Source organism: Clavispora lusitaniae (assembly GCF_014636115.1).
Source record: "Clavispora lusitaniae strain FDAARGOS_655 chromosome Unknown tig00000003_pilon, whole genome shotgun sequence".
Lineage (NCBI taxonomy): Eukaryota > Fungi > Ascomycota > Pichiomycetes > Serinales > Metschnikowiaceae > Clavispora > Clavispora lusitaniae.
Genome location: NW_027093975.1, coordinates 688,451 through 716,080, shown reverse-complemented (window position 1 = coordinate 716,080; position 27,630 = coordinate 688,451). Strand labels below are relative to the sequence as shown.

The 27,630-nt window shown below is 44.5% G+C and overlaps 15 protein-coding genes across 15 annotated transcripts; 6 read left to right on the top strand and 9 right to left on the bottom strand. All coding sequences in view use genetic code 12, as the record gives it.

The window, feature by feature from the left end:
• Positions 1–232: 232 nt before the first annotated feature.
• On the bottom strand, positions 233–1,987 carry FOB63_000351 (amino acid permease; the record flags this gene model as incomplete). The annotated part of the gene is made up of 1 exon (XM_002619147.2): positions 233–1,987. One exon carries the CDS (start codon positions 1,985–1,987, stop codon positions 233–235), a length of 1,755 nt encoding a protein of 584 aa, XP_002619193.2.
• Positions 1,988–3,292: 1,305 nt separating this feature from the next.
• On the bottom strand, positions 3,293–4,315 carry FOB63_000350 (cell proliferation protein; the record flags this gene model as incomplete). Its single annotated transcript, XM_002619146.2, has 1 exon — positions 3,293–4,315. One exon carries the CDS (start codon positions 4,313–4,315, stop codon positions 3,293–3,295), a length of 1,023 nt encoding a protein of 340 aa, XP_002619192.2.
• Positions 4,316–4,668: 353 nt separating this feature from the next.
• Positions 4,669–6,264, top strand: FOB63_000349 (chaperonin-containing T-complex subunit; the record flags this gene model as incomplete). Its single annotated transcript, XM_002619145.2, has 1 exon — positions 4,669–6,264. The coding sequence occupies one exon, from the start codon at positions 4,669–4,671 to the stop codon at positions 6,262–6,264; it is 1,596 nt and encodes a 531-aa protein (XP_002619191.2).
• A 124-nt stretch (positions 6,265–6,388) lies between these two features.
• SAS10 (rRNA-processing protein) lies at positions 6,389–8,071 on the bottom strand (the record flags this gene model as incomplete). The annotated part of the gene is made up of 1 exon (XM_002619144.2): positions 6,389–8,071. One exon carries the CDS (start codon positions 8,069–8,071, stop codon positions 6,389–6,391), a length of 1,683 nt encoding a protein of 560 aa, XP_002619190.2.
• Positions 8,072–8,370: 299 nt separating this feature from the next.
• Positions 8,371–9,465, top strand: RPC53 (DNA-directed RNA polymerase III subunit; the record flags this gene model as incomplete). The annotated part of the gene is made up of 1 exon (XM_002619143.2): positions 8,371–9,465. The coding sequence occupies one exon, from the start codon at positions 8,371–8,373 to the stop codon at positions 9,463–9,465; it is 1,095 nt and encodes a 364-aa protein (XP_002619189.2).
• Positions 9,466–9,500: 35 nt separating this feature from the next.
• On the bottom strand, positions 9,501–11,795 carry HCA4 (RNA-dependent ATPase; the record flags this gene model as incomplete). The annotated part of the gene is made up of 1 exon (XM_002619142.2): positions 9,501–11,795. The coding sequence occupies one exon, from the start codon at positions 11,793–11,795 to the stop codon at positions 9,501–9,503; it is 2,295 nt and encodes a 764-aa protein (XP_002619188.2).
• Positions 11,796–11,966: 171 nt separating this feature from the next.
• On the bottom strand, positions 11,967–12,709 carry MED20 (Med20p; the record flags this gene model as incomplete). The annotated part of the gene is made up of 2 exons (XM_066102322.1): positions 11,967–12,620; positions 12,683–12,709. The coding sequence occupies 2 exons, from the start codon at positions 12,707–12,709 to the stop codon at positions 11,967–11,969; spliced, it is 681 nt and encodes a 226-aa protein (XP_065958534.1).
• Positions 12,710–13,193: 484 nt separating this feature from the next.
• Positions 13,194–15,629, top strand: FOB63_000344 (Elongator subunit; the record flags this gene model as incomplete). The annotated part of the gene is made up of 1 exon (XM_002619141.2): positions 13,194–15,629. One exon carries the CDS (start codon positions 13,194–13,196, stop codon positions 15,627–15,629), a length of 2,436 nt encoding a protein of 811 aa, XP_002619187.2.
• A 588-nt stretch (positions 15,630–16,217) lies between these two features.
• On the top strand, positions 16,218–16,847 carry CLC1 (Clc1p; the record flags this gene model as incomplete). Its single annotated transcript, XM_002619140.1, has 1 exon — positions 16,218–16,847. One exon carries the CDS (start codon positions 16,218–16,220, stop codon positions 16,845–16,847), a length of 630 nt encoding a protein of 209 aa, XP_002619186.1.
• Positions 16,848–16,892: 45 nt separating this feature from the next.
• Positions 16,893–18,143, bottom strand: FOB63_000342 (uncharacterized protein; the record flags this gene model as incomplete). The annotated part of the gene is made up of 1 exon (XM_002619139.2): positions 16,893–18,143. The coding sequence occupies one exon, from the start codon at positions 18,141–18,143 to the stop codon at positions 16,893–16,895; it is 1,251 nt and encodes a 416-aa protein (XP_002619185.2).
• Positions 18,144–18,576: 433 nt separating this feature from the next.
• On the top strand, positions 18,577–19,830 carry FOB63_000341 (uncharacterized protein; the record flags this gene model as incomplete). The annotated part of the gene is made up of 1 exon (XM_002619138.2): positions 18,577–19,830. The coding sequence occupies one exon, from the start codon at positions 18,577–18,579 to the stop codon at positions 19,828–19,830; it is 1,254 nt and encodes a 417-aa protein (XP_002619184.1).
• A 447-nt stretch (positions 19,831–20,277) lies between these two features.
• FOB63_000340 (F-actin-capping protein subunit beta) lies at positions 20,278–21,144 on the bottom strand (the record flags this gene model as incomplete). The annotated part of the gene is made up of 1 exon (XM_002619137.2): positions 20,278–21,144. One exon carries the CDS (start codon positions 21,142–21,144, stop codon positions 20,278–20,280), a length of 867 nt encoding a protein of 288 aa, XP_002619183.2.
• Positions 21,145–21,837: 693 nt separating this feature from the next.
• PHO89 (Pho89p) lies at positions 21,838–23,547 on the bottom strand (the record flags this gene model as incomplete). The annotated part of the gene is made up of 1 exon (XM_002619136.2): positions 21,838–23,547. One exon carries the CDS (start codon positions 23,545–23,547, stop codon positions 21,838–21,840), a length of 1,710 nt encoding a protein of 569 aa, XP_002619182.2.
• A 1,217-nt stretch (positions 23,548–24,764) lies between these two features.
• On the top strand, positions 24,765–25,478 carry FOB63_000338 (uncharacterized protein; the record flags this gene model as incomplete). The annotated part of the gene is made up of 1 exon (XM_002619135.2): positions 24,765–25,478. The coding sequence occupies one exon, from the start codon at positions 24,765–24,767 to the stop codon at positions 25,476–25,478; it is 714 nt and encodes a 237-aa protein (XP_002619181.2).
• Positions 25,479–25,560: 82 nt separating this feature from the next.
• FOB63_000337 (uncharacterized protein) lies at positions 25,561–27,216 on the bottom strand (the record flags this gene model as incomplete). The annotated part of the gene is made up of 1 exon (XM_002619134.2): positions 25,561–27,216. The coding sequence occupies one exon, from the start codon at positions 27,214–27,216 to the stop codon at positions 25,561–25,563; it is 1,656 nt and encodes a 551-aa protein (XP_002619180.2).
• Between the last annotated feature and the right edge of the window lie 414 nt (positions 27,217–27,630).

Here is a 27,630-nt window from a genome sequence, read left to right as displayed (position 1 = left end):
AACGGGATAGCGTGATGGCTATTATGTACGACTAAAAGAATTTGACACATTCTGAGATACTCTATCAAGGATAATGTTGGGGTATAAAAAATGGAGGTACCAGTTGTTCACCAAAAACCATGTCAAAATTACTTTTGAGGTTTGTTTTTACAGAACATTCAAACTTATATTGAGAACGAATTTCATTTTAGGTAGAACTTATACAGAACAATAATACTGCCATCAGTTGCGCTCAACACATCACATGATAGGCTCTTTTATAGAAAGGTAAGCTTGCAATATGCGCCCTCTCTTCAGCAAGTTCTTGCTTCAAAAGATCGAGGTCCAAGTCTCTGCGACCCGTGTCAATGTCAAGATCCTCCACCTTAATGTAGAGTTTCCAGTTCTTTTTCCAGATCTTGTGGCCCACGTAGAAAGCCAAAACAACAGGCGCAGATAAGTAAGACTGGAAAAAGTCGTTTGCGTTGGGTTTTCCTCCAACAGGCCAAACTGCAATCCAAAACTGGGCAATGAGCACCAAAATGTTGAAAATGAGACCGAAGTACGAGCCAATAACTCCAACCTGGGAGGTAAAGGCGAGTTCATCGGTATTTCTACCCTGGAACTTGAGGGCATATCTGAATCTAATGTGGCACAAACAGATCGATCCCCAGGTGAAAAGAGAAGACAAACCGGAAAGAGCCAACATCCAATCAAAAGCAATTCCTTGCTTATGGGAAGCAGAAATGAAGCAGATCAAACCGAAGAGTAATTGGGTAATGATACCGTATAATGGTCTTCCTCTCTTGTCGATGTAACCAAAGAACTTTGGCGCCTGACCAGCAGCAGCCAACGCAGTTAATGTTCTAGAAGACGCAAAAACAGACGAGTTTCCAACAGACAAGACAGCAACCATGATAACCACGTTCATAACAGAAGGTAAGCCGCTGATACCAGCGTTTTTGATTGCAATGACAAAAGGAGAATAACGTGCGGTTCCGTCACTGTTAGCCAAAGTAGGATCATTATAAGGAACCAAACAGCCAACCAAAATCAACGATACAACATAAAACAAGGAAATTCTCCAGAAAACCTGTTTTGTGGCCGAAGGCAAAGACTTTCTTGGGTTAGCTGTTTCTGCCGCAGCCAAACCAACCAACTCTGTTCCTCCGAAGGCGAATGCGGCAGTAACAAAAACAGAACAGAGTCCTTTAAATCCATTGTGGAAGGAACCTGGGTTGTGCCAGTACTTTCCTCCAATGTAGCCACCCTTAGGTCCGCCACCACAAACCAAAACTATGCCCAAAATAATGAAGCCAACAACGGCCGTCACTTTAATGGCTGAGAAGATGAACTCGGCTTCTCCATAACCCTTAACGCCAAAGAAATTGACAAAGACAATAAAGAAATAAAAGGCAGCGACAAATGCGGCCGGATTCGTTGTTGAATCCCAATAAGATACAGCGATCGAAGCAGCAACCAACTCCAAGGGGAACACAACAATCCATCCCAAAGCATAGTTCCAAGCCATGGCGAAACCCCAAGATGGATCAATAAATCTGGTTGTGTAAGTGACAAAAGCACCGGACACTGGGAATGTCACCGCCAACTCTCCCAAAGCATGCACTGTACTGAAAATCATACATCCAATCAAGATGTAGGCAATCACTACGGACGCGGGACCACCTGTTCTCAAGACCTTACCCGATCCAAGAAATAAACCTGTTCCAATAGCACCACCAATGGCAATCATTTGCAAATGCCTTGGTTTCAAAGACCTCGATAAAGGCGAGTTGGCAGTGATGATGGCGATCTTCTCTGCTTCCGACAAATTGGGGTCTAGGCCCAATTCCGCTTCGTCCACACGCCGGAACCCATCTACAAAGTTCTCCCATCTTCCCATGGGCGGTTTGTTGTCTTGTTCCTCGAAAACATTGACGTGGACTATTCCACCTTTGTCTGAGGATACCTCATTAGTTGCAATGTAATTCAACTCCTTTTCGGGCATTTTTGGTCAGTTTGTGTATTGGAAAACATTGCCGAGGCTTATCGGATTTATAGGCATTTTCGACTTGGCTTGTCGACACCCCAAAATGAATACATTATCTACTGATAAGAAACGCCGCGTTGTGTCTATCGCGTAATGCATACATGGCTTATCTGGCTATGTGCAAGAAAACAATATCCAAGATGTCGCCTCCATTAAAGAAACAGACCTACAAAATTGTTATACAAAGACGTGATTGGCACTAATCTGGACTTATCTGAAAATCCCCGGGGTGGTAAAAGAAATTCACGTCAAAACGCCGTAAAAACCTGCGCCAGTTCGAATCAATGTGCGGCGTTTGGAAAAATGAGCCACACTAGACCATGTAGATAGCGGAATCGGCTCTCCTGAGAAGTATTAGCGCCCACAATAGGAAAGGACCCATTGAGCATATTCTGGTTTAACCAAGCGGTGTCGGAGAAATGAGATCTATAGAACCTCTGCAATCTAAACCCAGCATTTATTGTCGTGTGTTTGTTTTTCAGTGTACCATAAAGGTTTTCAGTGGGATACTTTTTTATTTCGCTTTATGATAAACCTATATCTGAGTTTGTACCGCATATCCTAACAGGGGCACTATTGCGTCAAAGATAAGGAATTCGTATCCCTCAAACTTGCATAGTGTCAAAATCAATGCGCGCATGGAGTGAAACGTCAAAATATCCTCCCTGGCCAATATTCGGCATTTTTGACATTTATAGTGTTCATTGTGTTTTTCTTCCCAGCCTTCGTAAATCTAACTAGCGCTGTAAACAAGTGTTTTGAAAGAGACGCCAATGAGTTTGCGTATTACAAACAATTCAGAAAAATATGTCGACCGCACGCCGGGTATTTTCTGCATTGTCAGCAGGATGACACTTTCCTGTTTGGTGATTCGGGTCTACAACGCCTTGAGGAGCCGTAACGAAATTTATGGGCGTTTGCGATAAGACCTATGAATATTTTCATGGTCTGATTAATTGTATGATTTAAGATATGTTGTCAAATTAGCTGTGAAAATTAATGTGGATTATTCGTGGGTCTGTAGGAACAAGTTTGCATCGGTATCGGGACCGAAATCAACCCGCATGACAAGTTCATGTTCCCACTATTAATTATTTCTTCGTGAAACTGTCCAGCTGAAGCGGTAATGAGCAAGAACAGAACGTTTCGGAAATGCCGCTGTGATAATAAATAGTAGTGGATTGTTTGGGAGACTTATTCTACTCATGCATGCTGTCGTTGGACATTTGATCGTAGCATTTCTCTCCTTTTGTCCCATCCGCATCACTCATTATCATTATCTTCCACACCCAACAGGTGCCATTTCTTTGCCAACTCAATCATTGCTTCTGAATTCAAAGATGCATCCACCACCTCGATGGGAACCTGGTTTTCGCTATGGTCTTTGCGGGCCATGCTTCCCAAATTTGTTTCGGTTATGATACGCAACTCGAAGTTCGTGCCCTCTAATCTTTCAAGGAGTTCGTGCCACGTAAACAAGAGACTATTCCATTTGCGGTCAAACGGATTGATGTCCAAAATCGTCACCTTATTGTACGGTCTAGGAATGTAGACATCCATGATGTAGTCGGAAAGAGGAAACTCAGACGACTTCAAAACATTTGCATGAAAATCACTAATCGTTTTCTTCAACTCCAGCTGTAGGTTTTCAAGAAACTCGTAATGGTTCAAATCTCTCTGCGAAACTCCCACGATCATCTTATCCCGCACAAATATACGGAACTCAAGTGCTGGATTGAAGTCGGTAATCCACTTTTTGACCACGAGCTCGGGCTCTGCCCGTTCTCCTGTGTCCTTATCCTCGCATTCGTCATATATATGACCGTCCAAATCATGAGCTGCATGGTCTGAAGCATTCAACAAAAGATAAATGTCTTGCACTGACGTGCACTGCAAGCTGTTGTTGATCAAAATCCACTTGGCGTCTTTCGGGGCGGACCAGTTGAGCTTCACCATGACCGATTTCCACTTAGAAACAACCTTGTCCAAGTCGTTGTGGAAGTCTTTGAATGATGCGACTGGATCGGAAGTTTCGTCGTCCGACTCGTTTTCCCAGTCGCTGTACTCATTTTCACTGGTGGAAACCACTTTATCATCGTACTTTGGCGCTGGGATTCTGATACTCTCGCTGTTCAAGTAATCTAGAAAGGCCTGCGGAACAGGTTTGAGAACTTTTGCCTTGGGCAAAAAACCTGGGAAAAAGGCGCTCCATTTCGAATACGAACACCAGTTCACGTCGCTGCAGGTGCATTTTGTTGCATGGAAAACATGTGGTGCCACTGTCATTTTGGAGAAATCTGAATCTGATTTAACTTGGCCATCAGATGGGGTATATAACACACCCGTACATCCGAGATCACCGATGCAATGGATATGCTAATTCTTCGCCACTTGTCAGAGTGCTAATCTCAAAGTCTAGTTACGTACCCTTACATCATTAGTATCAAGGTACTGTTGTTTTTGCTCTTTCGTGGTTATATTAAATCTTTCAGACTTGCCGGTTTGTTGCACGTGACTGATCCTGTATACGTGCCACGGAAAAAAACCAACTAGGCAAAACCAAAGCTACTAATCGACGTCCGAAGTTTCCAAGTCAGCGTTTACCAGCTTTCAAATATCCCAAAGCGCAGATTTTCAAAATGGCCCAGACCCAAACTCAGGCCCCTTCCAATGCCACGTTCAGAGACAAGGAGAAACCTCAAGAAGTGAGGAAAAGCAATATTCTTGCCGCCAGAGCTGTCAGCGATGCCATCAGAACCTCTTTGGGCCCCAAAGGAATGGACAAAATGATCAAGACAAAGGACGGCAAGATCATCATCTCCAATGATGGTGCTACGATCCTAAAACACATGGCCATTTTGCACCCTGCCGCCAGAATGTTGGTTAATGTCAGTGCTGCCCAAGATATCGAAGCCGGCGACGGAACTACCAGTGTTGCTATCTTGGCAGGATCCTTGTTGGGAGCTGCGGAGAAATTGTTGAATAAGGGCATCCATCCAACCTTGATTGGAGAGTCTTTCCAGAGAGCCGCAGCACGTGTCTGCCAGGTTTATTTGGACATGTCCCACAAAATCACGTTAGACGACAGAGACATCTTGATCAAAGCGGCAAACACATCTTTGTCTTCGAAGATTGTGTCGCAGCATTCGCTGTTGTTGTCACCTTTGTCTGTCGATTCTGTCTTAAAAGTCATGAATGAAGCACAGGACAATGTGGATTTGAACGACATCAGGCTCATCAAGAAAGTCGGTGGTACAATTGACGACACTGAGCTTGTGGATGGCGTGGTGTTGACACAAAATGTGTTGAAGTCGGCGGGCGGACCTACGAGAACCGAAAAAGCAAAAATCGGACTTGTCCAATTCCAATTGTCCCCTCCAAAACCAGACATGGAAAACAACGTCGTTGTTAATGACTACAGACAGATGGACAAGATTCTCAAGGAGGAGCGTGCGTACTTGTTGAACATTTGCAAGAAGATCAAAAAGGCTAAGTGTAATGTGTTGTTGATCCAAAAGTCCATTTTGAGAGATGCTGTCAACGACTTGGCATTGCACTTCTTGGCCAAATTGAACATTATGGTTATCAAAGACATCGAAAGAGATGAGGTGGAATTTTTATCAAAGGCTATCGGATGTAAGCCAATTGCTGATGTTGAAAACTTTACTGAGGACAGATTGGGATCTGCTGATTTGGTTGAAGAATTCGAATCCTCAGGCTCGAAAATTGTCAAGATCACGGGTGTCCACTCGAAATTCACTAAGCCCACTGTGTCTGTTGTCGTAAGAGGCGCCAACAATCTTGTTTTGGATGAGACTGAAAGATCGATCCATGATGCCCTTTGCGTCATCAGATGCTTGGTTAAGGAAAAGGCTATGATTGCTGGAGGCGGTGCACCAGAGGTTGAAGCTTCTCGTGTTTTGATCAAGGAGGCTACTCAGTTAAGTGGAGTGGAACATTTTGTGTACCAAGAATTTGCGCAAGCTTTGGAAGTAATTCCTACAACATTGGCTGAAAACGCCGGATTAAACCCTATAAACGTCGTGACCGACTTGAGAAACAGACATGAGATGGGTGAAAAGAACGCCGGTATCTCTGTGCGCAGATCGGGTGCTACAAACACCTTTACAGAAAACGTCTTGCAACCTGTCTTGGTCAGTACCAGTGCTATTACGTTGGCTGCCGAGACAGTCAAATCCATTTTGCGTATTGACGACATCACTTTCAGTCGCTAGGTGGTTCGAGATGTGTAAATATATAACTCCATTCGTGATATTAATGTACATGCAATGAACAAGTTCAGTACCAAACGGTAGTAAACCCATTGTAAAAACTGGTTTGAAACTCGCCTCAACGAAACTAAACAAGCTTGACAGAACGAGAAACACCCTTCTTGATACCGGTTTTTTCTCCCTCGTACGGACCTCTGTTGCTTTCGTCGTAAACTTGTCTGACCGACTTGAGTTTCTTCTTTGCCTGTTCGTACTTCTTTCTCTTTTTGACTCTGGCGTTTCTGTTCTCGTTTCTTCTGTTTGGTGTGAGACCCTTGTTCTTGAGAATCTGGAAATTAAGTGCTCTCTTTCCTTCGTCGTCCACATTCTCTTGCAACTCAGCCAACTTACCTTCTCTGGCAGCTTTCTTAGCCTTCTCATGAGCAGCACGACGAGCATCCTTCTTTTCCATCTTCGCTTGTTTGATCGATTCGTAGTACTCTCCAGCATCCTCGTTGATCTTTTGTGCAACTTTTTCATCGTCTGAAGCGGCATCTTGACCATCCAAATCGTCACCCAATTGAGCCTTATCCATACCCAAGCCTCTCTTTCTGGCCTCTTCGATAAGCCTTTGTTGTCTCTCGAAAAGTCTTTCCTTGTATGGCAAGTCGAGGTCGCCAGTGAATTTTTCGTTCCGGCTATCCTTCTTAGCGGCTTGATCGATCTTGGAAGTGTAGAAACGCAAAGACCTTTTGCGACGTTCCTTTTCTTCTTTGTCAACTTGGTCTGGTGTAGCGGTCTCTGTGAAGTCTCCAGACACGACGTTTTCTGGTCTCTTTCTAATGGTACGCTTAACGTTGACGTCAATATTGACCTCTTTGTCACTGTCATCAGCCTTCTCTTCTTCTGATTCGCTTTCGTCTTCGGAGTCTGTCTGGATTTGTTCCTGTTCGGATTCTGATTCCGCAACTTGCTCATCTTCAGAGTTCATCACCACATCCTCGGCTTCAGCTTCAGCTTCGGAATCTTCAGCAACGTGTTCTTCTGCCGAGTTCAATTCCTTGGCTTGTCTCCAGACTTCTCTGGCGCTGAGAATCGACTCCATAACTGGGTGAGATTTCATGGAAAAATGGTTGTTGGAGCGAACATTCTCGGCGAAAAGAGAAAAGTAGGACGCAATCGAACTCATGTACGACGACAATGCAGTGAACTTGGCGCTGACGATAGGATTGGCCTTCGCTTCAAGCTGCGAGAGCACCGGACTCAAACTGTTGAACTCCTTCAACAACGGCACAAACTCAGGAAACGACCCGTTCAAGTACTTCAACTTTTCGTCGTCATCAAGACTGCTCAAGTCGATGTTTTCTTCGCTCACCACAGGCACAGACGCCTTGACGTCATTTGTATCGTACTGTTCGGCAGACTTCTTCCAGTCCTCCATCATTTCTTCGTCAACAAAATCGTCCATTTCAAGCTCCCGCAAGTGTTTCTTTTGCTGCCTGAGCGCCTCTTCTGCCATTTCCTTTGCCGTTTCATCATCTTCATCAATATCATCGCCACCATAGTAATTTCTTTTCGATCCCCATCCCTTCTCTTCATCATCATCGTCTTCTTCTTCGCCTTCCTCGTCGTCTTCACTTCCGTCTTCTTCGTCGTCGTCTTCGCTGTCTTGTGGGTTCTGATATTTGAGTCCCATAACTTCCTCTTCGGAGTCGACGTCTGAGTCATCGGACCCGTTCATATATTCGCCAGCTTCGTCGAGCAAAACTTTCTCTTTCGAGGCGGCAAAGGCGTCAACCTCATTGTCCGACAAATCCTCTGTTCTGGCCATCGTTGCAGGTTATCTTTTTACTGTGAGCATCTCATCTCTATACTTTTTTGTGTGTACTGCAGGTAAGGAAAAGTTCCAGTCCCTCTTTGAAGCAACGGCCTTGAAGAAATATAAGAGACTTGGCAATTTACGGCATTTGATCCTTGAACTACAACTGCAATCTCAACTTCAAGGATTCTGCAAATGAAACTCCAGCATTGTTGTTTGTAACTTACTTGTCCTCTTGCGTGTGTGGTGTACGGGTGTGCTACACCACTCATCTTCCTTCTCTAACATAAACTCGTTTTTTGGCCCGATCCATGTCCAACCGGTTAGAATCGCTCAACTCGAAAAAGCCGGGCGCCAAACCGGCACTCAAATTCAAACCCAAGGCCGTCGCCAGAAAAAGCAAAGAAGCTCGTGAAAAAGATGCGCCAGCAGTGAAAACAGAAGAACCTTCTCGCATGCCGCCAACCCGTGGCAGAGGCGGCGCCAGAGGCCGAGGAAGAGGCAGAGGAGGCGCTTATGTTGGCACCCACTTGGTTTCGGCCGGTCCTTTGGCTATGGGCTCTGTGAGCGTAGGACCAGGCACCACCAACTCAAAAACAGGCCTTACTAGTGATCGAATCTATGGCGTGGACAATACACTGAATGACCCTTTGGCACACTTGAAGAGCCGAAAAAGTAAGTCTGCAACGCCTGACGCGGCTTCAGATGACGAGGATGACCCGAGAAAAATCAACATGAGCAAAGAGTACGCATTTGAAGAAAGCGAGGTAGTTTTGTTCCCCGTGAGACCACAGAAAGACGAACCCGAGGACAAGGCGGCTGTTGGAGCTCTCTCGACTACAACGCTGGTATCGAATACAAAGTCGCCAACCGTAGAGTCTGTGAAATCTGAACTGCTGGAAGAAGTTGCTCAACCCCAAGTTATCGGTCCAGACGATGCACTTGAAACGGCAGAATACAACCGCCACATCGATGATCGACTGGATATAGTTGACTTGCTCACAACACAGTTGAGCGGGTTAAAGACAGATGAAGATGGGGCAGGACCGGGTGAAAAGTACTTCACTGTTCACCTTCCACAAGTGATTTCAGAGTCTTCGGAAGAGATCGAGCTCAAGTCCACGTTTGCCAACTCAAACAACCAGAACATCGAGGGCCATGTGGGCAACATTAACTTTCACAAATCAGGCAAAATTAGCATCAGCATTGGCAATACTCTTTTCGATGTCTCTGCTGGTGTGCCATCTTCTTTCCTTCAAGAGGTTGTTGTGCTAGACTCGCACGCAGCACGGAAATCGGACGATGACGAGTCCGAAATGCTTGATGCCGATGGCATGAAAATTGGCGGAAATATATTTAGACTCGGTGAAGTGGCTGGGAAAATCGTTGCTACACCTACTGTATAATGTACTATACGAGAATGCATTTCTATTATGTAGTTTTAGTTGCCGATCAATCTCGACGTCAATGCCTCCAAGTCTTCCAAAGTCTCTGGCGCATCGAGCTCAACAAGACCAGCGTCGTCGTCGCGAGAAACATTCTTGTCGTTTTGGAACCACCTAGGTTTCTTGGTTGCAGGCTCGCTTTCTTCTTCAGACAGCGACTCGAGATCTCTATCCAAGTCACCGGTTCCCAAAGTAACCACTGTTTCTTCTTCTTCATCGCTGTCGTCGTCCTCTCTGCTTCTTCTTTCAGCCTCCTTTCTCTTTCTCTTCTTTTCTTGTCTCTTGGCTCTAGCCATTTCTTTATCTTCAAGATCAGCCTCTCCCATAACTTCCGTTTCCTTGGACACAAAGGCCTCCTTTTGCTTTTTAGCATCACCTTTCGCCTTGAAGTCCTTCTCGTCTTCAAGCTCATATATTGGGTGGGCTTTGCCTTCGTCATCGAACTTCAACTTCGTGGGCATGCCTTTGTTGACAATAGACAATTTCTTTGAAAGGGCTTTTTTGGCGGATCTCTTTGACGCCGGAGCGGTTAGGTCTGGAAGTTCTTCCTCCTTCAAATCGTGGTCCTGTCTCTTGACCTTCATGAAATCATCTTCTTCGTCGTCTTCGTCTTCTTTGGAATCCCGGATCCCTGTACCGGTCATTGTCAAATACTGTTTAGACAAGACAGTTTGGTTCTGTCTCTCAAACATACGGTCATATTTCGTTCTGACCTTCTTTTTCCCATCCTCATCCTCTTCGTTTTCTCCATTGTCATTGGCCTTCAGCAATTGCATCAACTGTCTCGACATGTTCTTCTTTTCCTTGTTTCCTTCACCTCCCTTGATCTTGATTTTTGGTGCTCCCGGTAGACCTAAGGACTCGGCGTATTTTTCTGCGGGAATGTCTTCAATCTTGAACACATCTTTATCCTTTTGGATGTAGACTGATCTGTAGTAGGAAATGAATGCACGCTGTCCAAGGTTCTTCATTTGTGGATCTTTGAAGCACAAGGATTGTAATTGGGGTCTGATGGATTTCTTGCTCTTTTGTTTGATGTTCATGATCTTGATGTCGATGTTCTGGTTCTTCAACCTCTTTAACATACCTTCCTCCTCTGATGGTGTAAGCATCAAAAGAGATTTGCCTGGACGGCCAAATCTTGCACATCGGCCGACACGATGAACATAAGTGGCGGCATCTTCTGGGCAATCGACTTGAACGACCCAATCAATCGCAGGAAAGTCTAAACCACGAGCAACAATGTCTGTGGCAAACAAACATGCGTACTGGGCATGCGAGAATTTCGTTGTCGTCTCCAATCTTGACGTTTGCTTGTGACGGCCGTATAATTTCAATAACGAAATACCCGGTTTCAAAGTCCGGAAAGATTCATATGTATACTGTACCTGTTTCGAAGATGAAAAGAAGACCAATATTTTCGATTTCAAGTGGGACTTGATGAACGACCACAAGACGTCCAACTTTTCCTCTAATGGAATGCGAACATAGTACTGGTCCAAAGTTTCCGGAGTGGCAGACAATGTTGCATCCGAGGAAACGCCAACCTTGATTGGGTTGGTCAAAGACAATCTCGCAAGATCTTTGATACTATCAGATTGAGTTGCCGAAAACAAAAGAGTCTGCCTCTCAGGTGACAAGTGGCTGACGATACTGTCGATCTGCTTCTTGAAACCCATGTCCAAACATCTGTCAGCCTCATCCAATACCAAAACTTGCAAGTTGGAAGTGTCCATGCCAAAAGTTTCGTTCAAGTGCTGCGAGACTCGGCCCGGTGTGCCAACTAAAATGTTCATTCGGGCAACTCTTTCCTTCTCATACTGTACGTCCTTTCCTCCAGTGACTAGACCGGCTGAGAACGAATTGTGTTTGCCGATTTTCGTGAGCACTTCGAAAATCTGCACTGCCAACTCTCTTGTGGGAGAGATAATCAACGCAGCAAGTCCATCAAGGCCTGTAATATTGCTGTGCACCAAACGTTCAATCACAGGAACCAAAAAAGCCAAGGTTTTTCCCGACCCTGTTCGAGCGGTACCCATGATATCTTCGCCTTTCAAAGCAAGAGGGATGCATTTCCTCTGAATGTCGGTCATGGAGACAAAGTTGGCCTCTTTAAGACCTCTAGCCGTGGCTTCTGTGATGGGCAAATCTGCAAACTGCGAAATGGTTTTCTCGTCTTGGGCAGGGTCGAAATCTTCAATTCTTTTCCGGAGCTTCAGAAGCTCTTCCTCCTCCTGTTGGATTTTAGCCTTTCTGTCTAGCTTCTTGCCCTTTTTGTTGTGTTTGACCATTCTTGCTAGCTTGTAGGAGAATTACTAGAAACTAAAATGTCGCGCAGAGCATCGCCTGGAAAATTGTGTATGTGCACCCGTACACCAAAGACATGGAGCCAACAGGCTACATAAGCTACAACTTTTTTATTTTTTTTTTTTCTCTGTTTCCTATGATTTTCTATTTCGATTCTAGAAGTTGAGGATATCCGAGTACTGGAGCGCCAAATCGCCGTAGCGGTCGAGCCGAAGCGGATCCATGACTTTGTAACACAAGTTACCTACAGGAATGTCGTACTTGGCCATCAAGTCGGAGAAGATCTTAGCCGGATCTGAAGTGTCCAACTTCCCATGTTCCACCTCGATCTGGATTAAAAGTCCGCGGAAGTTCCCGTGCAATGTGACGTTGGCCGTTCGTATCGTGAGGTTTCCGTTTTCCAACTCGTAGATTTCGCCTCCGCTGCCTTTGATCAGCTGTCTCTGGACCCAAGTGCTTTGCATTCTTTGGTTGAGCATGTAATCGAAGGAGTCATTCAACCCAGATGTCGCTCCGCCATGTAAATGGTTGTTGGGAATGGCAAACTCGTATGGTGTGCTGAGTTCTTCTTGAACAACATGACTAAACACGGCAGAACATCGCTTGTTGATCAAAGTCACACACGAGTCGTTCAAGTACGACGGCGCCCATGTGTATAGATAGTTGTTTTCGGGAGACGTGGCCTGCAGCTCCGCTAGCTCCTGCGGAATGGAGTATATGTTGTTTCGGAAGATTTTGAAGTTGAAGCTCCATTTGCCTTTGAGAGTCGGAAGCTTGTTGGACAACTCGTCATGAAACTGCACAATTGTCTGCGGTGTGGCTTTATGCACTAGAAGAACACTGGCGGTTAGTAGAATTCCTTATTTGGGACGCTGGATGTGACATACGCCGAAACCATGCTTTAGTGGAGAATATGATATTGGAAGCGCGAACTGCAGATATACTCTTCGACGTCGAAGACATCAACAAGGAAGCGACAAATACCTGTGAAAGTTCGTTTTCGTTACTTGGGCCGCCTTCTTTACACTGAGAATGTTCTTCTTATGAAATCATGTTGTCTGTATGGCAAGAAAAAATATGCTTTGATGATAATCCTACCCCAAACACGTAGTTGATCTCGTAATGCATTCGAATTCTCTTTCCATATTCAGCAACCCTTCACGTTCATCATTTTTCTTCATCTCCATCGTTATCATGCTTATTACGTTCTTCTTTACTCCTACTTCTTCTTTACTCCTACTTCTTCTTTACTCCTACTTCTTCTTTACTCCTACTTCTTCTTTACTCCTACTTCTTCTTTCCCCTGGTTTACACCCGTGCACCTCATTTGCACCCACATCGCATTTTTTATCGTCCCAACCCATCTCCAAGGTCAAGAATAAATGTCTCTCAGCGAGCACGTTTCGCAAGATGCAATTTTCATCGGCGCCAATAGACAGCCTCAGGTGAGTGACTGTGTCCCAAACCTCGTTGCTTTTGGAGCGAAAAATAACGTGGCCTTATGGAATCCTGTGGCTTCTGACAGGAAAGGCATCTATCATACTTTGAAGCACGGCGACGGCGACGTGACGTGTGTCAAATTTGTTCCTAATTCAGACTTCTTGTTGTCAGCTGGTGAGGATGGAAGATTGAACCTTTTTGCAAAGGTGAACGATTCGCCTACATTGTTCAGCGTTCAAGATTCCGTGGTGCTTGAAAAGGCTTCCATCGTGTGCATGGCTGTGGTGGATAATGTAACTTTTGTCACTGGAAATACGCTTGGCGATGTTGTCATTTGGCAAATCTCCGGCGCCCAACTTGAGGCGAAACATACATTCAGAGTCAAGTTCAATTTCTATCCTACCTCTTTGGCTTTGGAAAAAATTGGCCAGCGGTACTTGTTGGTTGTGGGTGGAACATCCTGTGATTTGCATGTTTACTCGTTTGATCCTGAAGTCTCTGGTTTGGAATCCTGTGCCGTTTTGACTGGCCACGAAGATTGGACTAAATGTTTGGCCTTTGTTACCGAAAAGGAAGGTTCCAGCTACATTTTAGCAAGCGGCTCTCAAGACAGATACATCCGTTTGTGGCGTTTACGTTTGAACGAAGCCATCGACGACTCGGACGAAGATGACCTGAAGCTTATTTTGTTGTCCAATAAGCAATACAAGTTTCCGTTTGGCGATGGAAGAGCAGCTTTCAGTTTTGATGCTTTGATTATGGGCCATGATGATTGGGTGACAGGATTGCTGTGGCATCCTTCCTATTCTCGGTTTTCCAACGGTAACGAGAAGAAATTGCAGTTGTTATCTCTGAGTGCCGATACAGCTTTGATGATTTGGGAAATGGATGAGGAGTCAGGAATTTGGGTATGCGGAAGCCGATTGGGCGAGCTTTCCATTAAAGGTGCATCTACGGCAACAGGTGCTTCTGGAGGTTTCTGGTCATGTCTTTGGTTTGAAGACGCAGAAGACGGAAGCCATCATATTTTAGCCAACGGTAAAACAGGTGCTCTCAGGCAATACCAAAGTAAAGATTCAGAGCATAAATCATGGGAATCTATTTTGGGTGTCACAGGCGCTATCTCTGAAATCACAGATGTCGTGTGGTCAGTTGATGGCTCATTTTTCTACGTGACCTCTCTCGACCAAACCACTCGTCTATATGGACCATGGGCTTTAAACAGACCAGAAACTTCGCATAAGCTGCTCACATGGCACGAGTTTTCAAGAGCACAGATCCATGGCTACGACATGATTTGTCTTGACAATCTCTCTGCGACGAAATTTGTTTCTGGTGGTGACGAGAAAATATTACGTGTGTTTGAGATGACACAGTCCATCAATAATGTTTTGCACAAGTTTTGCGGGGTCAACTCGTCCTTAGAAGCAGGCGAGACTTTGCCAGAAGCTGCATCCTTGCCTGTTCTAGGGTTATCCAATAAAGCGGCCAATGAACAATTAGAAGCAGGTGAAGCAGCACAACGTGAGGAGGACTACGCAAGAGACAAAAAAGAAACTGAAGTCAAAGATGACGTCTTGGCCGTTTTGTCTGGCCCACCATTAGAAGACCACTTGCAAAGACACACATTGTTCCCAGAAATTGAAAAGTTGTATGGCCATGGTTATGAAATCACATGCTGTGCAACATCTCCAGATGGAAAACTTATAGCATCTGCATGTCGGTCTAATTCGGCAAAGCACGCCGTGGTGAGAATCTTCAATGCCCAAAAGGATTATCAACTCGTGGACGAGGTTTTAAAGGGTCATAATTTGACAATCACCAGTTTAGAGTTCTCCCCCGATGGGCGTTATCTTGTCGTGGTATCTCGTGATAGACAAATGTCCTTGTGGAAAGTGAAAAATGAGCTGGAAGGAACTTTTGACTTAGTGGATATCAACCCCAAAGCGCACACGAGAATCATTTGGGACTGCTCGTGGGCACCACAAGAAAACGGAATGTGCTACTTTGTAACCTGTTCGCGTGACAAGTCGATAAAGCTTTGGGAAGTGAAAGATTCCGCAGTTGCGTGTGTTGCTACGACAAAGACCGAGGATGCTGTCACTTCTGTGGCTTGTTTCCAACAGGGTCTTATAAACAAAAATTACGTCATTGCCGTAGGTCATGAAAATGGCCAGGTGTCGTTATTTGCGGTGCAAACCGACGCGGAAGAAAAGGCTTTCCGCCAGATTATTGCGTTTGATGATCAAATCTTGCCAGCTGGAAGGGTTAGCAAGGTGGCATTCAGCAAGAAATGTATTGATGGCAAGATGCAATTGGCAGTGGGTAGCCATGATACTTCTGTAAGGTTGTTCAGCATCAACCGGGATATTGTATAAATAGGCTAATAGAACTTTCAATCGAAGAGACGAAGGTGGACATATTAAGAACCCCTTCTCCTATTATTGATGGGCACAGCTCGAGTATACGCTAGCTTAGGCCGATGCGATCATGATTTGATAGATCAAATTACAAGTTACCTTGCTCAGTAAGGTTTCGAGACATCTGTTAACTTTGCCTTTTACTCCCGACTTCATAATAAAATGACGACAAGAAAAAGAAAAAAGAAAAAACACAAGCATATCATAGGTCAGTCGAATTATTACTAAAAAATTTCCTTGGAAGCAGAGAGACAGATTATCAAAGTAGTGACATATTAGTGTGAGGCGCAAGATTATGCGGGTCTCACCTTGAGAACATCCAGATTCTTGCACCAAGCAGCCACGAAAATAAAAAACCTAGTGATTCCAGATAAAGATCATCAGTATAAACCTTAACTAAATCCCATCGTAATTATTTACTGGTCTCTAGGACAAGTCTATAGTAAAGCAATATTGGCTCGTGCACGACCCCCCACTCCACCAAAGGACAACATCGAGTGCGACAAAGTGCCGAATCTCAAACTCCAGCACATTTAGATAACCACAATGGCTGACAAATATCCCGAATTGGAAGTTTCTGCCGACGAGCAAGACGTGCAAGGAGACTTTTTGTCGAGAGAAAAAGAGCTTCTCGGCGACGAATTCCAGACCGAACAAGACAACGAAGTTTTGGCTGAAAGCGACGACGACATACAAGAGTTCAAGGAACAGTTTCCGGAAGTGGACAATTCCATAGCTGCGGAACCGCAGGAAGAGCTGGAAGACGATGAATTCGAAAACTTTGGCTCGGCGCCTCCGGTTTCTCAGGAATTGGGCGAATCCGAACCATTAAAAGAATGGAGAGAGCGTCGCACGTTGGAAATCGAGGAGAGAGAAAAGGCCAACAGAAAGAAGAAGGAGGAGATTGTTGCTGCAGCAAGACAAAGTATCGATGATTTCTACGACAATTACAACAACAAGAAAGACCAGCACGCAAAAGATGTATTGAAGGAAGAAGAGGAATTCTTGGAGAAGAGAGATGGTTTTTTGAAAAGAGGAACCTTGTGGGACCGCGTCAACGAGCTTGTCTCTGAGGTGGGCGAGGTTTCGGATGATGGACGTGACAAGAGCAGATTCGACGCCTTGTTGAAAAAGTTGAAGGGCAAGGAAAACGTGCCTGGTGCCGGTGGATACTAGACGATACTTAGTCAAAATACACAATTGCTCGACTATGACTTGAAATTAGGCCATGATCTTCTGAATAAGTCGTAAAAGCGGAACCGTGGCAAGCCGCTCGCATTCTGCTCTGTCTTGCCCAAAGCGGTTTAAGTTTATATGATCAGTAATGTTCATGAGTTTCCATACTCCGTAGCACATGACGAATGTTTCGATTCGATCCCACGTTCCATATCTAAGGAACCTGAACCATGGGTGATTGGACTTGACTATGCGCCATTTGGATAAAACAATGAGTCGGAAAAGATACATGTTGAGAGCATCCATGAAAGACGTCGACAAATGACGAGCACTTCCTGTTTCGTCTTCTTCATTGGGGAGGATATGCAAGTCTGCAAGCTGCATCGACACAAACGCCGCAATGAAGCCAATGACCTTGATGTAGTATTTGATAAATTGTTTTGTGTGTTTCAAGTAAAAGGAGCGAATCTTTCTGTGGGCTAAAAGTGGCGACGTTAAGGAAAGTAAAAGCATGGACAATAATTGGGGGGAGTATATGAAATTGGCCACCGCATTGGCTCTGTGAATAGCGTAAAGAAAACGGTGCTTCCATGGTTGCTGGTCATCAGGAGTATAAAAGCTGGCAATGGCCGATTTGATTGCTTTTGAGCAATAGTAATAGGCGAAGAAGGCACCATTGTGTAAAATGTAGCTCTTTAATAGCCCAGCCCAGTTTACGTACTGGCCAGCAGCACTCATGTGGAAGTTGGTCCAGACTGGATTTAGAATGTAGTTTTTGATGCTGCTTGATAAGTACTTGTGGTTCAATCTGTAGGTTGTTGGCGTGAGGTAATTGGAGAGTATCTGGGCAAAAATTGCTGGAAAAATGACCTTGTGTTTGTTCCGGTAAAGCCACCGGACCCAACCGTGTTCTTTGTATGCGTGCAATTTCGAAAATGATTGAGTAGATGGAGACACCACTAGATTCGAACTTGGTGGGTTCAATTCTCCGTAGTAGGTCATGACAATATAGAGCAGCAAGTAATCTTTGGGGATTGAGTAGTTGTTGGCTGTTGCAGCGTATAAAAGACCACAACTGACTAGATTGGCCAGTTTATTCACCCTCCGAGCAACAACTCTGGGGTGCTTTAGGTTTCCGCTCAACAGAGCAAAGAAACGGCGCAACGCGGGGTTGGTGGAAACAAGTAGGGCCCAGAGCCAGGGTCTCTTGACTCGAAGAAGACGCAATACCACATAGCATTTTAAGCCTTTGGCGAAATGTGGATCCGGGGGAGCACCAAAGTATGAGTCGTCCATAACTAGTTTTGGGATTCACAGGGATGAATGATTGAGGCTTCTGTTAGGTATGTTTAAATAAAAAAATAAAGTGAGATTGGGTGCTCCATAGATTTTATCACTGTGAGTAATGATTGTTGTTTTTGATTGTGGAGTCAGATAACGCGCTTTTCTCCACTTTCAGCACAGATCTACAAAATATTGAGCGAGCGAGTAATTTCTGGAAACATAAGTAAAGTATCAAACCAGCCAATATTAAACACAAAAAAAAGAAGGAAAAAAAATGGAAAAAAATGGAAAAGAAATAGAAAAGGAACACCATTCTTACTATAGTTGGGAATGAACGAAATATTTTGCAGCACCGCTACTGTATCACATCGTAACCTTAAAGTCTATCAGTTGTGCGGTTTATCGAATTTGCGTACGCGCACCTAACATTTCATTTCCATTCACCATGGAAACCTCTGAGCGCCCGAATCCAGCGGAGAAAAGACTAAATCTTCCGCTGACGGGTATTTCTCGCACGAAATCACGCTCCAAAGGTATAAACTTCAACACAGTTTCACCAGGACAAGACACCAAGGCCGTGAGAGCTCCCACTCCAAGCATAACTCCAAGCCCAGTGAAGAAAAAGCCCATTTCATCTCCACTCAATCATGAATTCACCTTACCCAGCGCAGATGAGCTTTCAATGCTCGGCATAGATGAACAACTACGACTTCTCGCGTTGAAAGAAATGGCTGTGGTTGAGATCAAAGATGGAATCAGTGATTTGGAGAACAAGCTCTTGGCCACCGAGCAGGACTTGGGCCAACTTCGACGTTTGATTCAGCGGTCGCTCTATCGCGAAATGACACACAGTGGCCCAGGGAACGGTGTAGAAAATCAAAACCCCCATCTGCGCCTGGAAGAAGATCCGCTGTCCAAGCTATGGTCGAATTTGGCTAAACCCATCTCATTCATACAGCTGCTAGATGCACTTATACAGCACGAGTTTGAAAAATCGCTCGAACCCCCGGGATTGCTGACAAAAGATCACAGACTGACCCAAGAAATGTCTCTGTCAGAAAAAGCGCTGCAATCTACAACGTCGAAGGTACCACGAACCGGACGTGATACTAAGAGGGTTCCAAGAGACTCTGCATTAGCAAATGGTACTGGTCCGCTACGTGAGGCGAGCAGGGATAGAAGCTCTCTGACTAGGACGAGTTTACCTGGTACAACAAAAGAAAGGAAATTAAGAGATGCAACCCGAAAGCCCCTGTTGAAGGAATTTTCGTTAAAAGATTCAAAACAGAATACAAACCTGGACCATGACGGTACGACTAGCCAACTTTCTCGGAGGAAATCAGAGCATAGATCCGAGCATAGGCCGGATTCCAGACCAGAATATAAACTCGAGCTCTCTCGCCCATTAAAAGACAAAACTAACACGCACACACAAGAATGGGCGAAACCACAGCATGAAGACATGTTTCAAGCCGTATCCACATCGTTGTGGACGTTTGTCAATGACATGAAGACTAATATGCTTGCCTCTTTGAATGAAGATTCACAAAGTGATGGAGCAGCTGAGCAAGCATCTCCATCAACTTCTGATCTCATATGCTTGAGCCCACAAGAGGAGGAGGAAGAGGAAGAAAGTGTTGATTTGTCAATGTACTCATCCATGCGAAGGTCAAAAGCATCTAATGCGACACGCTCATAGTAACGATCGTGAATGCAAATAGGCAAACAAATATATTAGATGACAAGTGGTCTTCATACAGCATATACTCTTGTTTGTATTCTACACGAGGTTTTAGAGTAAAAAAGACTATATGGTAGTTTCAAAAGCATAGAATAGGCTAAGAATACCAATAGCCATATTAAACATTAGTCCGTAGCCACCTGGCTCTAAGCATTGTTCAAGCAAAAACAACGAACGAATTCTTCCATGACTTATCCTAGCGTTGCCAATTATATTTAGGCAACGCATGTGGAAATTCATAGCAATGTTTACAATGATTGCCTACGATATCTTCAGCCGAGATATCGATTTCAACTTGGCACACAAGTTGTTAATAGACAAACTATATCTACAAAGATCGTTCGGTGCTGGAAGTAGTTTTTAAATGATAAGATAATTGTGCAAAAGATATCACAGCTCGACCTCTTAAAGTCCTTGTAAGCCCTTAATCATCTCCGAGTGTTTAGAGTCATCAGCCTCTTTCTCGCTAATGTCTCCCACAGAACGCAAGTCTCTCAACATAATGTTCTTCAACTTGTCGAAATAGACCTCTTGCAACAAGTTGCGGATGTTGTACTCGGCTTTCTCCACCAACTGGCCCAAGTTAACCAAATGAGCCAACTCGAGGTTACCGCCTTCGATGCTCAACTGCTGCGTCGTTTCCATTTGCCTTGTCAAAGTGCCAGACAAAGACAACGATTTGGAACCAGCCAGCTTGTTCTGCAAGTCCAAAATCACAGAAGACGTGAGCTTGTACAGCGCCATCGATGCGCTTTCCGGCACAATTTCGAAAACATGGATCGAGTCCCATTTTCCTGAATGGTCGTCTGTTTCCTTCTTGAACAACACAACACCAGCAAATCCTTCCTCCAAACTGTCTGCGCTCTCATCTTCGGCCGTATCCCACATGTACACCGATGAAAGCCCTCCTCCCTCGTAGTACAAATCCCTGTAGATATCAAAGCTCTCGTTGGCCTTCACTTCCAACTGTCTCAACGACGCGGAAGGATATGGCGACTCGTCATCTCCGGTCGGAGGATAGTACTTATTGGAAAAAGGCGAACGGTACAGGTCGCCGTCTCTGTTGTAGTCACAGCACAAGAACGACTTGTTTGTATCACCACACTTGGCCACTGTCAAAGGTGTATCTACCGACGATAACAAGTCCAGAGCCAATTCCTCGTTTTCGCTTCGGAGAAGCGTGCATATAGCGCCAACGTTGTCTGACACCGCCTTGGGGTCAAGACGGCGCAAAAGCTCTAGCGAAGCGTCAAATTTGTCTTCGGCCAGCATGGATGAACAATAGTAGGCGGTGCGTGGTGGTATGGGTGGCTATAGTGATGGTGTACGGGTGTAGGTTCGCGGAGAATCGGTCGTCTGGCGTGGGATAAACTGCCACAGGAAAAAAGTTGTATAGAATACAACAAACTTCATTGTACATACAGTAGTAGATATTTCTTTATGTTGCAAATAAAATTCTGGCTTTCATGTCTGAAAGTTGATAATGTGGGTCGTAGCTGTTTTGCACTTCGAGACAAATTCGTAATTTACGTCAAATTAGGGAAAACGCGACCGAATTATCCAGATTATTAGCAATAAGTAGACTCATTTTAAGTTTCACTCTACCGTAGCAGCTATATTTGAAATGACTTCTGTTGTACATAGTTTATATTATAACTATTTAAATTATTTTCATCAATGAATATAGCAGGCTGACTTCAAACGTATTATCAAGGTTACCGAGTATATACATATCTAAAGTAAGTTTAACGAACTGGGACATTGGATATCCTTAGTATTGAAAATATCAAAGCGTCTGCATTCATCATGGGTCTTGGCCTCACATGTGAACGTCATCAGAATGCTAATGAATCCTTTCTTCATTTCGGACCCAACGGGACCTTGCTCTACTTCACACCTCTACAGTAAGTGACACAAATCATTGTATTAGGGGAACAGAGGCCCCAAACCTCCCTATTAACCATCTTAGTTGGATGGGAAATATTCAACACCCAAGCGTGGCGCGTTGATAATAATACCAGTAAGGATACCGGAGATAAGACCAGCAATGGGTAAAGTGAAAATCCAGCCCATGTAGCACCAAGTAACCATTCTCCAGTTAACGGACCTAAGGTCTTGGTTACACAAACCGACGAAAACAGTGGCACCAACAGCACACTGAGTGGTCGAGACTGGAATAGCCAACTGAGTAGCCATGACCACAGTGATAGCAGCACCAAACTCAATGGCAAAACCTCTAGATGGCGATTGCAAAATCATCTTGTTACCAAGAACAGACATGATCTTGTAAGCAAATGTCCAGACACCGATAACCAAAGCAGCACCAGTAAAACCGAGAATCCACAATGGTGGAGTAGCTTTCAAGCTTTTGTCTGACCAAACAAGGTACACAGTCGACAAAGGTCCAGAAGCATTAGAGATATCATTAGCACCATGTGCGAAAGACATGGTACAAGCAGTGATAACTTGAAGCAAAGAAAACAAGTACTCGAGTCTGTTGTCGTAGAATTTGGACTTCTTGTGCATATCCTTGACATTAGCACCCAAGACACCAGAATGATTAACCTGGTCAGAAATGACATCCTTTGTAAATCCGTGAGAGACAACCAACCACATAAGGTGTGGCCATTGCTTTGGACCCTGCTTGAGAAGACGGAACCACAAGGTGCTTGTCTTTTCTGGTTTTTCAGTAGACACCACACTGTTCAGGGTGTAGCTGGTCACAGATTGTTTGCTGTCTTCTAAAGCCTCGATGTTCTCCTCGTCAATCTTCTTGGAGTTGGCATTTTCATTTGGACGACGGCCAGCGTAGTAGTCAATGGTCAATTGAACTCCTTCCGGAATTGGAGGAATATCGTCAGTAGACTTGAAGTAGAAGGTAGGGCCCTTGAAAATATCGTACCACTTGACTCTCCAGTCCTGGTAGTAAACTTTTCTCTTGACCACAGGGAAGATAAAAAGCATATAGAGGAAACAAGCAACAGCGCCAACACCGAAAATGGCACCGACGGTAGTACCGGTAGACAAATCGTCCAACTTCAACTTTGGAGAACCCTTCCACACAATCAACATTGTCAAGACGGAAAAGGTAACGTAAACCAAGATTGGCACCAATACCAAGGCGTTTCTGACGGCTTTTTGAGTGTCCTTGATTTCCAAAACTGTGAACTTTGCAATAAGGAAAACAATAGAAGCAATGCATCCAGAAATACCTGGGGCAATAAACCACGAGGCAACAATCTGAGCAAAACCTTTCCAGCCCCAAATGACATTGTCAGCACCCCTGGTGGCAATTCCAACACCAATTACACCACCAACAATAGAGTGGGTGGTGGAAACAGGCATACCGATCAAAGTAGCAATGGAAAGCCAGATGGAAGAACCCACCAAAGCCATGGCCATGGCCAACATAAGCACGGTAGGCTCATTTTCAAAAGTATCCGTCTCAATAATCTTCTTTCTGATGGTGTCAGAAACTCTGTTACCGACCAAAAGGGCACCAAGGAACTCCATCATGGCGGCAAGAATCATGGCTTGCCAGTACTTCAAAGATCTCGAAGAGACCGAGGAAGAGAAGGAGTTGGAAACGTCATTGGCACCGATGTTGAAGGCATCCAAAAAGGCGAATATGATCGCTATAGCGAAAATGTAATCGAACTGGTGGTAGAAACTCATTATTGTTCGAAGGTGGCTAAGCGAAGATTGACAGGCGTTGATGTATTGAAAAAACTCCAGTCAAGTACGTCAAACGCAATTGCCTTTATACCCAATGCCGTAATACAGAAACACGGGGACATAGTACGAGGCAGCTAATTTTTGGTGTCTGGGCGCAATTAATTACTATGTTCTTTTTCTTGTCGTTCACTATCGACTGGGTGCAAAATGCGAAAAGCCTAACCAGAGCGGAAATAAAAAAGAATTTTTACAGGTCTTGGCGCCCTTGGCACACAAAAAATTCACCTTGGCACCCACGTTGTCACATTGGAAAGCCGGCTTGACAGCAGAAGGCATTGATATTCTTTGCCCAGGGCAAATGATACTAACTCAGCTTCGCCAAAAAAAAGGATTGGTAAAATCGCAAACCAAACGGCTAATTATCGTAGAGGTGCGGCTACATATTTTCGAACGGCTGACGTGCGTGGAAGAAGACCAGATACTAAAAGTGGCCCTAACATTTGTGCAGGCAGAGACGACCACACGTGGGCCTGTCAATAAATTAATCGTACGCATGGGATGCTTTCTAAGGATATTTTGCCTGTTTAGCGCCACTCAGCCTTGAAACGGTCGTCTGACTTTCAGGCGTGAGCGCCGTTGGAATATTTCCCCGCGCAGATGGAACGGAAAGATAATTGAAAGGACAAACGATTGCTAGGAAAAAATACGGAAAGGTGATAAAAGTAACATCACACACGTAATGAAATTGAGTGGCACTTTCATCAAGCGCATCTGTTGAAACTACAACTTTTATGGATTGACAAACAGTGAACAGTCATAGTGTGAAATGCTCCTTGCCGATTTTCTCTTTTCTTTTGCCGCTGATGATCTATTTGCTAGCCATAGGACTTTGCTACGTTCTCGTATACCGGTGCTCCTGGAGATAACGATGTTTCTGGAAAGACAAGCCTGAATGACGTGGATGTACCCTGCAGGACGATACAAAGTAACAAGTTTCATTGCAATCACCTTATCGGTCCGGTCACGGCAATCGCCGAACACTTCGTTTCACACCATGTTACGGATTTTCCCTGCTGACACTATAGTCCAGCAACATGTGTTTTCAGTCTCCGCCAATGAAACGGCAGTATTAATAAGCGTGAGCAATGCGGTCATGTGACCGCGGGGAAATCGGAGAGGCAAGATGATTCTTGTACATCTTACTAATTAACTACAGCATGTTTCGTTTCCGCCCTTCAAGACTGGCCCTAAGATTCTTGTCTTTCAAGACATACCCTACTCCAAACGAAAATGCATTGAAATTTGTCTCGCCCGAATCGGAAATCTCGCCACTCAAGAATAAAACTTTTGAGTTTTCAACATCATTGCAAGCGGTACATTCGCCCTTGGCGCTCAAACTATTCAAGCTCAATGGAGTGAAATCTGTTATGATTGGCCACGACTTCTTGACCGTTAACAAGCTTGATCATGTGAACTGGGCCCACTTGCGCCCAGAAGTGGTGAAGTTGTTGGATTCTTTCCTTACAAGCAAAGACGAACCAGTCATCACGAAAGAGCTCATACAACAAGGAGAAAATGACTCTCTCAGCGCGTCGGAAAATGATTCAGAGGTTGTGTCTATGATCAAAGAGTTGATTGATACTAGGATCAGACCTGCAATCCAAGATGATGGAGGCGACATTGAATACAAGGCTTTTGACGAAGAAACAGGAACAGTGTTTTTGAAACTTCAAGGTGCTTGCAAGTCGTGCTCTGCTAGTGAGGATACTCTAAAAGGTGGCATTGAGTCTATGCTCATGCACTACATTGAAGAAGTGAAGGAAGTGGTTCAAATCTTGGACCCAGAGGAGGAAGTGGCCAACCGCGAGTTTGAAAGACTCGAAGAGAAGTTGAAAACAAAGAAGGATCCATCGCCTCCGCCATCTTTGTGAACCTGTTTCGCCAGGAAAGTCTCGCATTATTATTAATATTTATTCCCTTGCATGTATCCATAAATTCACACGCTTCTGCTCATTACTTGCGCTTCTCTAAAGCTTGTAGGACCTGGCTTCTCACATGTGCCAATTCGCTGGCATTTTCAAACCCACGATTGAGTTCTTGCATGAGTCCCCGGTCTATGCAATCTCTGGAGATGGCAACTCTGGTCTCTTCAAAAAGACCACGAAGCCATTTCTCGGTGAATGCATGCCATTCCTTCAGCACATGGTTGAATCCAATCACCCAGCCTAGAGCGGTGATTGCAATTGCAGTCTCTAACTGGATTCCAAACGAGAAAAATCCCACAAGCGATAACACAGAAAGCGGAAGTTGGTAATATACAAATGCCGACAGAATACTCGAGTACACAACCGGTTGTACTTCTTGAGAGATTTTCTTGTTGATAAGATCCAGCTTGAGTTCTTGGAGAGGATTCACGGCAGAAAATGATTCTGATGTATTCTTATTCTGTCCGCGTAAGCCTGCAACAATCTGGCCCTTGATATAGTTATAATTTTCTATGCTTTTATTCATGTAATGGGTCCCAAAAAAGTCCTTGAGAGCGTATTCGACATTGTCATTCTTAACATAAAGCTTCCACCAAGGAAGTTTCTTGCGGAAAAATTCAGTCGTTTCCGGAATAAGCTTTTGCTGCAAGTCGGCATGCATTCTGCTGCTGCATTCAGCTATTGTCGTTGCCTTCAACTTCTCCCTAGTGGATTCTAGAGTCTCACGCAATATGTTGTCTCTTGCGATCTCGCTGCGTATGACATGTAGTTGCCACTGGCATAAAACATCTGAGCGAAGAAACCATTGCAAGAATTTTGACACTTCTATAATGTTGCTTTTCTTCAAGGAATCGAAATACTCAGAAGCAGCCTCGGTGTCGCGTTCTAAGAACTGGCGGATTCCACCATGCGCCAAAACGGAATCTATTTTGATTGCATGGTGCAAGACATGGAAATCCATGTCAAAACAAACAGGTGAAGATTCGACAGAAGCTGGCGAATATTCGGAGTTATCCACCAACGTAAGCAAAATCTTGTCGCGTGTTTCTTTGGCCAAAGTGTCTGCCGTTGAAGATATCTGCTTGGTGACATATATGAAAAAGTGACACACATGCGCAAGCTTGCTAGCATTGACACAGTCCGAGATTTCCAAGAGGCACAAATTATTCTGTGGCAGGGGGCCAAACTGCTCTTCAAACGTTGGGCGATAGTCTCCGCTTAAGATCGGCGAAGGCACTTCGAACCTGGCAACTTTCCTCTGGTATGCGTCTGGAAGAGCCAAAGTGACAGGTGCATCTTTGTAAATGAATAAATTGCTATGTGACTTATCTCTTTGCTCTATTTGATCAAGCCACACAGAATTGCCAGCAGCCAATGGGTCTGCTAAAAGAGCCTCCACAACTTTTGAAGACAGGCGAACATCATCACTCTCATATAAAATGCCCACCAAGAGATCAACGGGTCCATTGCTACGCCGGAGCTCGATATAGTTTTCGATATTTGCCTGTGTGATGGTATCAGATGGGTACCATCTCATGTATTTTCTCAACGCTTCTTGAACCAGAAGAACTGGGGCATCTGGTGTTTGACTGGTATGAAAGTGGCGACCTAAGGGCGCAAGTCGAAAGGAAAGACGCAGAAACAGGTTCGCTAAACGACCTGTTCGGTTAATATTCCGAATCATAGTTCGAGGCCGATAAGTTTAGGCTGCTTCTCTTAGTGGCTAGTTTGGAGTCGCGTGCACGTGACCCAGATCTTGGCCCACATATGTTGCATTATCGACTGTAGATGTGAATTGTCATTCAAATGAAAAAGTCATTCTGAAACATGTTTGAAAGATCACAACTTTCAGTCTGAAAATGTGCTAGTCTAAGTCAGTGATTTATTGACAACAACTAAACCAAACATTATCGCCTGCGATCAGTTTAAGAGGCCATGAAAGCATAGAACAAAAAAACCAGATAGCGAGATAAAGAGCAAGAGGAACCAGTAACAGATTCATAAGAAAGATTACATGAACAAACAAGAAGATTCCAATGTATCCCAACAACCTTCTTTTTCGCACCCATTCATCATGCAACGCGCTTTCGCATAAAGT